The sequence below is a fragment of the Barbus barbus genome (genome assembly GCF_936440315.1).
Source record: "Barbus barbus genome assembly, chromosome: 5".
Lineage (NCBI taxonomy): Eukaryota > Metazoa > Chordata > Actinopteri > Cypriniformes > Cyprinidae > Barbus > Barbus barbus.
The window spans coordinates 1,199,051-1,213,145 of record NC_136733.1 but is presented as its reverse complement, the minus strand read 5'-3'; the positions used below and the strand labels follow the sequence as shown (position 1 = coordinate 1,213,145).

The 14,095-nt window shown below is 35.1% G+C and overlaps 1 protein-coding gene across 2 annotated transcripts; it reads right to left on the bottom strand.

Annotated features, from left to right (window-relative positions):
* Positions 1 to 888: 888 nt before the first annotated feature.
* Positions 889 to 13,047, bottom strand: LOC306870031 (ras-related protein Rab-35-like). 2 transcript variants are annotated; one of them, XM_079417061.1, is made up of 6 exons: positions 12,758 to 13,047; positions 11,901 to 11,951; positions 10,488 to 10,611; positions 6,276 to 6,400; positions 4,467 to 4,591; positions 889 to 3,373 (listed from the first exon to the last, which is right to left on the bottom strand). In XM_079417061.1, exons 1-6 carry the CDS (start codon positions 12,807 to 12,809, stop codon positions 3,245 to 3,247), a joined length of 606 nt encoding a protein of 201 aa, XP_079273187.1. In that variant the 5' UTR covers positions 12,810 to 13,047; the 3' UTR covers positions 889 to 3,244. The 2 variants fall into 2 exon arrangements, with proteins under 2 accessions (XP_079273187.1, XP_079273188.1); XM_079417062.1 differs by having other exon boundaries at positions 6,276 to 6,391; positions 12,758 to 12,995.
* Positions 13,048 to 14,095: the final 1,048 nt, after the last annotated feature.

The window sequence follows — 14,095 nt, the reverse complement described above, 5'->3', positions numbered from 1 at the left end:
AGAAAATGCCATGGAAACATCATTCTGCACAATGCAATGCATCATTCTATTAATTTGAATGCATTACACATCCTACACACTGTACATATTCTATTAAAGCAGTTTTTTCTCAGTTGTACTCTTTAAACTCACATAGATGTGATTGTTCACGTTCCTGAAGGAGCAGATGGAGCAGACGAGCAGACATGACCTCACGGGTCACCGCACCAGCAGGACGACAAACGAGGACATCTGGAGCTAAAACTACAGTACATCTTCACAGAGACCTCAGAGCAGCTACAGACTATACACACTCGCTGAAGAACATGCAAACCTCACCGCCATGATGCCTGATATTCTGGATGGTCAAGACACAAGTAAACTTAAAAAACATCAAAGCAAGAGTCATTTACTGTAAAGAAAAGTACTTTAAAAACACCTTAGTTTTTTTACATCTTGTGAATTCAGTGTCTCATGATCTTCAGAAATCATAATAATATACTGATTTGCTGCTCAAGAAACATTTCTGATTATTATCAATGTTGAAAACAGCTGTGCTGCACAATATTTTTGGTGAAACAGTGATACACTAGTTGGGGGTAAATAAGATTTAAAAGAAACAAGAAACTTAACACTTTTATTCATTAACTTGACATTAAATTGATCAAAAGTGACAGTAAAGACATTTATAAAGCTACAAAGGTTTCTATTTCAAATAAATGCTGTTCTTTTGAACTTTCTATTCATCTGTGAAGTTCCCACAAAAAGTAATGATGCTGAAAATTCAGCTTTGATCACAGCAATCAATTACAGTTTAACACATTCACACAGAAAATAACTAATGTAAAAATATTTCACAATTTTGCTGTTTTACTGTATTTTTGATCAAATAAATGTAGCCTTGATGAGCAGAAAACACCTTAACTAACTCAAACCTTTGACCTGTTTTTTTTTTTTATACATATATAAACTTATTTAAAAGTAAAAAAAAAAAAAAGACAAATGTTAAATGTTCATTTATTTTACACGATGGACACAAACAGCACCCATTCCCTGACTGTAACACAATTCAGATTCTAGCCTGACTGACATGAATGTTTCTGATTTGTCTCCAAAAATGCATTTAACCACTGACTGGATAAAAGCTTAAACAGAAACAGACCAGAGCCAATGATTATCTCAACAAAGCAAAATGTAGATCTGAATCAAATAAAAGCATCAGACTGCAGGAGTTTGTCACAGCGAGCCAAATAATGCTGTATTAGAGCGACACCTTGTGGTGAAACAACCACAGAAACATTTGATCTAGTAAAGACAATGAGTAAAGATGAACATTTTGTTCTCTTAAAATGTTTATTATCGTTAGACTCGTGTTGGGACAATGAATATGAGTAATAGCTGATGGTTTCCAGTGTACACCAGACAAACAGAAGCGCACAGATGCATGTGTCAGTGTCCACATGCAGACATGCGTGTTCGCTCGTGTGTAGCTGAGTCATATAGAGCAGACGCTCAATGATATGAACACATAAATTAGCACAACGGTGGTTTCATAAGGGTTTGTCGCAGATTCCCTGTGATCATCTCAAAGCAAGAATCATTCACTCCCACAATCTGTCACTGTAATCATGTATTAGGATCCAAAAGCGTCACCAGCAACACTCGGCTCTTCAGGATGTGATATTTTCAGTCATAAATGCCGCTGGTGTCTTAATATTCCTGCTGAAAAGGAACTAGATTGTTCAGAAGATCCGAGGAGTCAAATACAGCAGATTACAGTCACATGATCCGCTTTAGAGAGGTCACCTTTGTTTTTAGTCTCTTTCAAATTGGAAAGAACCAATCAAGAACCAGCACTGAGAACCGTAAATTCAATTAAAATGCTCATTCTGTCATCATTTTCACTCCTCTGTGTCGTTCCAAACCTGTTTGACTTACTTTCTTATGTGAAACACAAAGGAGACGTTTAGCAGAATGTTCACGCAGCTCTTCTCCATTCAGTGAAAGCATCATAAAACACTTTCCACTTGTGACCCACAGAGGAAATTAATGGTTTGCAATGACATGAAGGTGAGTAAATGAAGACAAAGTGTGCATTTTTGCATGAATTATTCCTTTAAAGGAATAGTTTATATAAAAAAACATGTTCACCCTCAGGTCATGAGAGATGTAGATGAGTTTGTTTCTTCATCAGGATTGTAGAAATGTAGCATTGCATCAGTGTCTCAGCAATACATCACAATAATCCACAAAAAAATTCACACATGATTGATCTGTGCAGATTTCTCTCCTGATTCAGACCAGACCACTTTTTCACTGGAGAAAGCGTTATGGATTATGAACTCATATTTCTGGATTAGTTTGAGTTTTTGTCTTCTCCAGATGTTAACTGATGGACTGGAGTGGTGTGGATTATTGTGATGTTTTTATCAGCTGTTTGGACTCTCATTCTGACGGCACCCATTCACTGCAGAGCATCCATTGCTGAGACACTGATGCAGAGACACATTTATACAAACCTGATGAAGAAACATCTACATCTTGGATACATCATGCAGTTGCACATGAGATTCAGCGTTTCCTCCCAGCTTTGTAAATATAATAACTTTCAGTCAATGGCACCAGATTCACTAAACGCTACTGTGTGTTTGATTGTATAATTTGTTAGTAAAAAAATACAACTTTACAAAAATGAAAGACAAAAGAGAAAGCAAAAGGCAAAACAAGTGTCTCTTGGTAGTTGGCAGAGCAGCACACATTTGGTCCATAGCGGCCAGACAATCCGTCTGTGACGACGTGCATGAAAACATGGGAAAATTCATGATGTTCTCCAACATATATGTATTCCTGATTGGTGTCGGCAGGTTAAGTCACATTAACACTGCAGTCGCTCACATTTGGCCTTGTTGGTATGATTCCACAGCATGTGAAATGCAGACAATGACGAAGATGCAAACGTTTCATTTTCTATTTTAAAATTTCTGCAGCAGATCTTCCGAGCATCTTCTGGGGAAAATAGACAAGAATGAAGTGCAACGCCACTGGAATCCAATCCTGCTGAAGCATCTGAGTCTGCAGACGTCCTCCCAAATCCAAACGGGCTCATCGTTAGTAAATCTCTATAGATATCTCTCTCATTACTAGTCTCTCACGGGTAGGTTTAAGTGTGTTAAGCTGTCTGGCTCTTGTCAGTTCAGTGGTGTTTTGTCGATTGGCTCTCTAAGGGAGTGTGTGTGTGTGTGTGTGTGTGCATGAGTCCGGTCCATTAGCAGCATTTCTTCTTGCGTTTGCTGCTCTTACTCAGTTTGACGACTTCGCTCTGCTGCTGCTGCTGCTGTTTGGCCACAGACTCTTTCCGGGCCTTCAGGACGAGCTCGGTGATGCAGTTGAACATCTGACGCACAGACAGACACGATAACACATCACTGACACAGTCTGAACCAATAAAAACAAAGCATAACGCACTCCTGTACATTAGATATTTGCTTATAATTATATGAAAAAGGGGCCATACTGTGCACTTTTGTAATATACAGTGTTATTTTAGTATCATTGAGATAAAATTATAGTTTATTAAAATTCTGAATTAATTTCTGTTTTCCTACTCTCCATGTGTGTTTTAATTTTTGTTTAAGGTTTATTAATTTTATGTGTTTTTGCCATTTTCATATTTAAATTATATTTAATTTAATAATTTGTTTTTAATTTTATTAAGTTTGACTTATTTTAATACATCATACTATTATAGTTTTATTAACATTTTGAATATTTTTTGTCTATAGTTTTATTGTTGTGTTTATAGTTTTATTATTATGCATTTATAGTTTTAGTTTTATAAAGTTTTCATTTGACTTATTTTAGTACATCAAGTGAATCTTAATTGTATCTATATATATATATTTTTTTTTTTTCATACTTTACAAATTGTTGTTATTGATCTATTTTATTTGTATTTTTTAGTACCTCAAGTCAATCTAAATAAAGTTAGAAATGTTGCCTTGGCAACTTGCTGAGTTTTCTATATTTTATTTTACTAGGTAACATTTATTTACTTTCAAGTGAAGACATTTTTTATGCTTTCTGTTTCAGTTACTATAATAAATCTGGAAGTACATTAATTATTTCCTTCAAGTCCACTGGTTAAACAACCCTGACCCGTCTATCTAAATAATAACTCTATTGTCCCATTTCAGAAAGTGAATTTGTTTCATAACGGATGAATTCTGCAACATTAATACAGGTGTTTTCCTGTTTGTTACTGTGAAACAATCTGTACTGTATAAAGCGCTATAGAAATAAATATGACTTGCAGCACCAAAACAGTTCCCCAAAAGGCCGTTTCTGAAGGCTCTAGTATGTCACATCAAACTCTTTTATTACAGAAGAACAAGGCAAATGCTGCTTTTCATGATATGACTCCATTACAGGTTTTATTTTCTGTAGCATGCTGATGTTTAATCTAATCGTGCTTGAAAAGCTTGACTTACGTCCTCGACGTTGACGTTCTCCTTGGCACTGGTCTCAAACAGTCGGATGCCCATCTGCTCAGCAAACTTCTGCGCGTCATTGGTCTCCACCACTTTAGAGGCGGGATCGTCATTCTTATTACCCACTGAACCCAGAGCAGAGGAAATGAGTGTTAAACACAACATCATCTCCATATGAACCAAGAGCAAAGGGCCAGTCATTCAGAACATGCTGAATATGAAACACCATTAAGAAATGCCAAGCTCATATTTCATCCCAAAAATATTAAAAATTAAAGATAAAGAAAATTATGCCTATTATTAGGACCATTATTTTTGAGACCAGATTTTTTTTTTGTATTGTGCAAGTCAATTAAACACCTTTTCCTCCAAAAAATCTCATTACTGCAATGCTAAAAAAAAGGCAATAAAATAAAATCCATAAAATAATATAAAAATGTTAGAAAAACAAAATAGAAAATAACAGCATTACAGTAATGAGAATTTGAAGGGAAAATGCCCAACATTTTCTTCAAGAGCAGTTAAGACCTTTTAAATAAATACATAAAATTGTGTAAGCTGTCCTGCAGTCCATATAATGAAATATAAAAAACATGAACAACAATGTGGATAGAAATATAATTTAAATATATATGCATTCTTAACTGCATTATAACGGTGCATGCACATTAATACTTTTATAAATGTTTTTGTCACAGCATGTAAAGTGAACTCACAGAGATAAAAAGCTGTGAAAAAAACCTTCTAAAACATATAACATACAAAATAAATAAATTATATATACATATCTATATGTATATCTATATTTGTGTTTAGGGGTGGGCGATATGACCAAAATCTTATATCACGATAACGATATATATCACAATATAGTAATTTTTTTTCTTTTAAAAAGGTTTTTATGATATTAAAATCTTTGATACCATAGAATTTTCATAATCCTTGTCACCAATATCAATATCAAACTAATACAAGCCTAAAAAGTGTAAAAAACAAACAAAAAAAAAAACTCACGCTCACTGAAGATAAATAAACAGTCAGTGATGAAATAAGGATAAGAAACTAATTGCAAGCAATAGGACAAAAACTAGTGAACTATCTCTTTAATGACAGTCGACAACATGTTTAGTGTCCTGTCCCTTTAAGAGCTGCACGCATCTAATATACAGGCACGCATCCGTTTCTCTCTTAACTATTTACTTTCATTTTAGAGATAACCAACTCAGTCTGTATGTAAACCTTGTGTGTTTTGACAGTATTAGCGCAAAAGATAAGTTAGTTGAGTAATCAGGCGCTGTTAGACAGGCTTTTTAGTGCGTGCTTCAGGTGTATGCGCTCAGAAAAAGCGCTTGTGTGCAAATAATGTAGTTTTGCGATCGTGAATAAGTGCAGTGTCCTGTCAGAGTAACTCTGCTGCTGTATGTGGTGTTGTACAGTATATAGAGACGGAGACCAGAACTGCAGCTGATATAATGTGTGCTGTAGCACGATACTACCATATTTCTTCAAAAGCAGATCGTGGAGACATTTTTATCATCCACGATCAAAAATCATCATATCGAACACCTCTACTATGAAATAAACGATAGAACATAATATGAAACGATAGACTTTTTATTTCGCCCATCCGATATATATCAGCATATCGCACAGCCCTATGTGTGTTATATATATATATATATCCTTAAATCTTGATTGTATAAAATATTTCTATCCATTTGTCAACTACTGCAATTGAACTTTTCCACATGTAACAGGACCAGGACATTTCTTTGTGAAATTCATCCAAAACAACAGCAATATACTTACCTAATATTTGACAAACGTCGTCACAGTTTTGATTGATTTCATGAAGCCAGCGTTTGACGTTCACGAACGACTCCGCGCTGCTGACGTCATAAACCACTATAACGCCGTGAGTGCCTCTATAGTACCTGAAAGAGACCACCACACACACACACACACCACCACATCAGGGCTCTGAAGTTTAGCTAATACAAAAATAAATCCACAATAAAAGTCCTGATCTGAGATCAGCCTCGGACAGACACGATGATGGACACAAGGACAGGTCTGTTGGTTTGTTTATAATTTAGCATCATTCCAGCTACAACAGCTATATTCATTGTGAGAAATAAGAGAAAAACAAAGTAAATAAAAACTATTTCTACATGGTTTATGGGTCATATGATGTTGCTAGAAAGAACAATATTTTGTGTATTTGTAGTAAGGCAATGTGTTTATGTTGTTTAAAGTTTAAAAAACATATTTTCCACATACTGTACATTATTGTTGCTCCTCTATGCTCCGCCTGTTCTGAGAAGCGAGGCGTGCTCTGATTGGCCAGCTATCCAGAGCGTTGTGATTGGCCGAATACCTCAAGCGTGAGACGGAAATGTTACGCCCCTCACCGTATAGTGATGGCGTTTCCTAACGCCGACGAGAATAAAACAATAAAACCCAATATAAACGAGGCATTTGTTGCATCCAGTGGAGACATAATTACTGATTATAATGACTTATACGGTCTTTTCACAGCGTCTCCAGGACATGGCGCCTGCGGCAGCAACAATACTACAGCCAGAATAAAAGTCCCGTCCTCTTTCATTGCTTATACGTTTGGGTGGTGTTTTGCAAATCTCCCCACACCGTGACGTAGACATGTGGGGCGTGTGTTTAAATGAGCCGTTTTGGGGGGCGTGGTCGAGTCGTAACTTTTATAGTAACTAATATCTCTTTGGTTTTGAGACTTTAGTCTTTTGAACTTCAGTGATCTCATCTATGCACAATCAGCTCGTAACACTCCAAAGAGAAAGGAAACTTGAAATCGCATCATATGACCTCTTTAAATGAACAAAACATTTAACACAACCATCTCTTTAAGACTTTAAAGAACCATTAAGCAATTTCATTAAATCATAAAAATGCTAAATTAAAATAAATTATTGTAAAAACAAAACCATTTAAAATAAAACACCAAAATATTTTATATAAATAACTAGTAATAAATCATATATAAATAATAATATATTTATTAGTATACCTGCATGTGCATGTCATGTGAACAAAATCTTTTTTTTTTAATTATTGAAATATTTAACTTAAAATCTCTGGAAAATTGAAAGTAAATATTTTAGCTCAAAGGGGTTTGGCTGACAAAAAACTTTAGGGATCTGATTTCAGAGAATAAACAACCAGATCCACAGATTCAACGACTGGAACGCCCGGCATCCACTAAACTCCACATATTCTGTGTTTATTAAGTTTGAGATAATCTCATCATGCTCTCATTGACCAATATGCAGTTTAACACATCTTGCCATGTTTAAATCCACAGACTTCATCCTAAAATCAGCACTGAAAATGTGAAAATGTCATCTAGACTCTTGAATAAAACACAACAAGCAATCAATTGTAAATGAGACTGGATTGCACCTCTTCTGAGGGAAAGGGTGGCCTTCCTGCGACTGACATCACTGACAGGAAGTGATTGTCTGAGGTGACTATTCTGGAGGCAGACATCATCAGTTCCCATCTCAAAACATTCATCTTGGTGATTTGAGGATCACTCATGAACACACAGCGTCATGTTTCGACAGCGTCAGCAGGTTTAAAGCGTGATTTCTTTCCCATGAGTCGTACAGAGGCTGTTTATGAGCTGAAATTCACTTATTCTAATAGGAGAGCATATCACTGCGCTCCACATACCAGCAAACGCCATCAACAGCAGTCTTTGTGAAGCTGGAACTCAGCAATGCACGCCTTGAAATACACAACAATATATGTACAAAAGATCATAATAATTATAATGATATAGAAATAAATATAACTGGTGAGAGAGCCTCTCCTGCAGTGAACACCGAAGCAAAGCTAAAAAATAAACATTTTTAGTCTTCCACAAAAGCACGAGTTTGAAACTAATTGAGGGTTTTAATTTAATAATTACTCTTTAAAACCACACTTGATCAGATTTAAAGCTACAGTTTCCTTCAATCTTCACGCTCTCTGAACACATGAAACATGTCCTGGAAAGCATGAAGTCAAACATGCTCTCGTCACGCACTCTCAGTGCATTGAAACTGAATGTATGAAGTGTCTAAAGGAAGTCGGCTTTAACCTGCGGTTTCCACGCAGTCTGAAAGAGGAAACAAGACACTTTAAAACCTGCTGTGCCTCCTCTTGACTGTGTGAGATCACATCATTCAGATATCACTCTAAAGATATCACTTTTACCACTGCAACGCCTCACTTAAAGACGTACTTGCTCAAGGCTATTCTAACAATTAGAAACACAGTTCACAGCTAAAATACCAGCAAACAGCTCCTTCACATATGAGCCCCGAAATCTGCCACGAAGCAAAGGCCACCCATTATATCCAGCACTAATGCAAACCTGCATTCAACAACTACGAGCCGGACCCGATCGAATGTGTACTGATAAACAAAGACACGAGAGAGCTGGCATTGACCAACACGGCTCTCTTAACCAGAGCAGAAAACTCAAACAGGTCTGAAGGAAAAAAGAAAAGAAAAAAAAAAAAGGTAACTGATTTTTCTGATGAAGATTGTAATTTTAAGACATCATTCCAGGTTTGCAGTGCTTGTTTGTAAATCTGCACAATTATATTTAATTATAATTTTTATTCATATTATTATCTGTTTATTTTTATATGATTAATATAATAATAATAATATATTTAAATAACATAAAAATGTATTACATAAAATTCTAATATACATATATATATATTAGGGCTGCCACTGACGACTATTTTCATTTCGATTAATCTATCGACTAATTTATTTCGATTAATCGATTAATCTAATCGATTAATCTAATCGATTAATCTATTAATCTAAACGATTAATTTCCCACAAAAAAAATCTACAATTTTACTTACAAATATTTTATTAAACCAAATGAAATCAAAGTATTATAGTGTGAGAATGACAACATATCCACATGTTCTAGTTTACTAATAATAAAATTATAATCAAAAAACACTTTTTAAAGGAGTATTTACCAGAAATATTATTTACCAGAATTTTATTTAGGTGAAAAATGTAAATGTGCAGTATTCCTGAAAATATATAAATATAAAATCAATTAATTGGAGATGCTTTTTATTATTAAAATTTAAATGGAACAATTAAAATGGAATCCAGAAAATAATGGAAAACAGAATTTGGTACAGATAAAAGTGAAAAACTCAATTAATTAGACAGATTTTTCAATTAATAAAAAAAAAATTAATTTGATAAAACGGATTTCATATGACCCTGTAATTGTAATATTTTTTTTGTGGTAATAAAAATGGATTTAAGTCAACAATAGATTTTAAAATGACTTAAAGTACATATATAATAGCAATGATGCAATAATAATTAGTTCAAATAAAGTATCAAAAGCAACAAATCATATGGTTTTATTGAACAAAACTGTTAAAATACATAATGTATTATAAACAATAGAGCTAATGTAGATTATGCATCACAACAAAGGCCTGCAGGAGCGCCGACGGCCGGATGGCGCGTGTTGCGTTCCCAGATGAACGTTATAATAAACCCAAACTCACAACAGCATGCAGAGATGAGCATGAGACGCTCCACATGTAAATGATCACAGTTTCTGTGGAGCTACTGTGAGACGCACGAACTTAACCTACACGCAAACTTAACCTACAGCAAAACCCCAGACCATGAGCTGCTCACGTATAAATGAACACAGTTGCTCTGAAACCTTGGAGACTGGAAGATAATTGCACTAAGCCATACAGCAGTTTCAGTTTTGTTCAGATTAATCATGTGCCCTTTCTCTGATCCGCCTAAATTGTTCTAAGGCAGCTTCCTAAAGGAGTAAGAAGACCTGTGTAGAGCCTTCCAATTTATACACTTATGGGATACTCGACTCACAACCGAGTTTGAGTTCAGCATGTGGACAGTTCATTAGGACACATGCAATGCAAGCATCCTAAAATGCGACAGAGACAGGAGGCAGCATCGGTGTAATGCGTCACTCACGTGGAGGTGATCGTCCGGAATCTCTCCTGTCCCGCTGTATCCCAGATCTGCAGCTTGACTTTCTCCCCGTTGATTTCCACCGTGCGAATCTTGAAGTCCACACCGATGGTGGTGATGTAGCTACCTGCAGCAACACATGAATCAGCATCAAAAAGAAAATCACAGGGAACTAAGCAGCAACGGAGATCAACGCTGCTGATTTTATTCTCAGAAGTCATAAATGTTAGGAGGTGCACCGAATGTTTAGCAACCGAAATTGTCTGAGAAAGACACAAAAATCATTCCAAGCACTGACGGCAAGAGACTGTTTAGCACTGCTTTCGCATGTCTTCGATGAGAAGAGGAAGGGGTGGTTGCTGTATGATGAGTGAAACTGCAGAATGTTATGTTTTCATTCTAACAGTGCTGCGTGGGTTCAAAGTTCAAAACGTGAGGAAAATCTGTTCTGAAACAGCGTTACTCATCAGTTGCTCAGTAACATTTTTATGAATTTTTACAAAGCATGTGACGATGTGATATGTGCGACAAACATCCTCCCAAATTCTTAATGAGAATCATTTATAACTGTATCTGCTGTGTTGTCAACAAGAAGTACTGAGCTCCGCCAAAATAAAAGCTCCATCAACATTCATAAAAGTTAGTACTGCAATTTTACTGTAGTTCTGATAATAATAATTACAACAGCTCTATTAACACATTTATTATATTCACACAGTGTTCAAATTGGGATCTGTAATATTTTCTATTGTTTTAAAAGAAGTGTGTTTTTGCTCAGCAAGGCTGCATTTATTTGTACAATAAAAAAATACATAAACAGTAATATTGTGAAATATTATTACAATTTTAAATAACTGTTTTGTATGTGAACATGTAGTAAAATGTAATATATTTCTGTGATCTGCAGCTGTATTTTCAGCATTACTCCAGTCTTCAGTGTCACATGATCTTCAGAAATCATAATAATATACTGATTTACTGATCAAAGTGTTCATTTTTTCTTTGAAAAGCAAGGGGGGAAAAAAGCACATTTTGGCCATTTAATTTGTGAAATGGTGAAAAAAATGATCAAATACACGGGGAAAACGTGTTCGGTATTCATCTTTTGGCCCAGTGTTTTTAGTTTGGCTTCGACTTCGGCCAAGAATTTTCACGTCGGTGCATCCCTAATAAATGTAACCCCCCAAAATCTCTCCATGTATCTCTTATTTTGCAAATTTATGTAAACTTTTATAACATTAACCAGCATTAAATGATTGTGCAGCTATTAGCATGACCTACAGCAGCTCAAATCATATATATATGAATGACGGAGAATCTGTTTGTAATCAGTTTTAGTGACTCTGGCTTCTATAACTATGAACCCTTAGTACTTCTTCCACAGTTAATGTTTGTTAAAAGACGTGTCGATCCTACCTGAAAATGTGTTATCAGCAAATCTCAGCAGTAAACTGCTTTTGCCAACACCTGTGGAAAACCAGAAAGAAAACATTACAGCTTCACACGAGACGACATTCATAAGCTCTGTGGTCATAAGGCATTCACATTTATCCAAAGTGACTTACAAATGAGGTCATTCTATACAACTACATTATATTTTATATATTATTACAAACATACATATGTGCATATTATATATAAAGGGACTAAGGACGAAAATTAGCCAGTGTTGCTAAATCTGGTGCATTTTACATATTGTTTGTGTTATTAATGTGCATTGTCCCTGATTAAATAAATGAAATGAAAATGTAATATATATATATATATATATATATATATATATATATATATATATATATATATAAATTTGTATTTCTTTTTAATATTTAATTTAAATATTATTTATTCATTTAATTCCCTTAATTTAATAATATATCAGTACAACATCCCAACATTAAATAAATAGATCCCAGTTAATGACATATACTAATACTAAATCCCTCAACTTATGCATCTAGTTTGTTTATTCGTCGATTCTGTTCAACTAAAACGCCAATCAGTATAACATATTAATATTTTACTTTATTAGACAATAAAAATATAATATCATAACACACCCAGCCTGTATTACTCTACACTGTTGAGCTAAAGCAGAAGCAACATCCCTACAGACCTCATACAATGTCATTTATAAGCTGTCAGATGAATCAAAACAGATGTGTTAGGTGTATATCCAGCACAAATAACCATCTGAAGCGGTTCTGGTTCATGTAAGTGTCGTTCTAGGCGAGCCGAGGCCTGTTTCCCGTCTCTCATCCTCGGTGTTTCCTTACCGCTGTCGCCGATGATGAGCAGCTTGAAGAGGTAATCATAGTCCCGCGCCATGGCCCGGCTCGATTCCCCCGCACAGAGAGGCTGTCCAGGAAGCGAAACCTCCCGCTGCACCTCCTCTCCCAGCGGAGAGACAGCCGTATATGTGCTTTAACGTGTCCCCGGGTTTATTTTGAGCGGTTTGCAGGGGATCGGAGGCTCACACACCCATCTACACTCGCAGCAGATCCTCGCAGCCGCTCAAACAAACCCCGCCCACTACAACTCATGATGCCTTACTGCGCAGGCGCACACGTCACTGCGGCACTGCAGCAGATCCTCCAGCAGAGGGAGCTAAAGAGGCGTCTCTTCAGTCACACTTCAAATCATAGACATAATAATTACTATTTTTTATTATGTCTATGCTTCAAATAGGCTATTACGTTATTTATTTATGAGGATAAACCCCAACCTAAATCACAGTCAATTACAGGAAAATTTCTGCATTTTTACTTTCTCAAAAAAAACTCATTATGTATGATTTATTAGCCTTTTGTACCCATGGGGACCTCAACTTAGGTTCCCACCATGACACAAGTCGCCATGAGTCTGTGTGTATTCAGGTTTAAGTCCCCACCAGGATATATAAACCTGTACACACACACACACACACACACACACACACTCACACATACACAAACACACACACATATATATATATATGGAAATAAAAGCACACACAAACACAGACCCTAATTCATAAAGACAATACAGATTAAAGGCCGATTTATTTATTTTTTGAAAGGAGTACAAGAAAAACTGTGAAAACAGTAATATTGTGAGATATTATTACAATTTAATTGTTTTCTATGTGACTATATTGTTCTTTAATATTTAGAATTGTTTTTAGCTTTATTTTTTGTTTTCATTTAAATGTTAAGTTTTTATATTTTGTTGTATGCATTTGTCATTTTTTTTATTTCTTAATTTTTTTAAAATGTGTGTAGGTAGTATTTATAACGTTTTAGCTTTTAGTTTTGGATCTGTTTTAGTTGTTTTAATACTACAATTGATTGCTTCTGTCATTTGTAAGTCGCTTTGGATAAAAGTGTCTGCTAAATGACTAAATAATAATAATAATAATAATAATAATAATATATTCTATGTGAACTGTCAGCACTCCAGTCTTCTGTGCTATACATGATCCTTCAGAAATCATAAAAAAAAACAATATTTAAAATAAATGCTGCTGTTTTGAACTTTCTATTCAACAAAGAATCCTAAAAAAAATATCTACACTAATAAATTGCATTTTACATATTTAAATATAAAACAGCTATTTTAAACGGTAATAGTATTTC

Excerpts from the sequence above, each read along its gene's own strand:
- LOC306870031 (XM_079417061.1), bottom strand. The coding sequence starts at position 12,809 with ATGGCGCGGGACTATGATTACCTCTTCAAGCTGCTCATCATCGGCGAC. Across the intron at positions 10,612-11,900 it reads TGCTGATAACACATTTTCAG|GTAGCTACATCACCACCATC; the intron begins GTAGGATCGACA and ends GTGTTGCTGCAG. Across the intron at positions 6,401-10,487 it reads TTCCGGACGATCACCTCCAC|GTACTATAGAGGCACTCACG; the intron begins GTGAGTGACGCA and ends GGTCTCTTTCAG.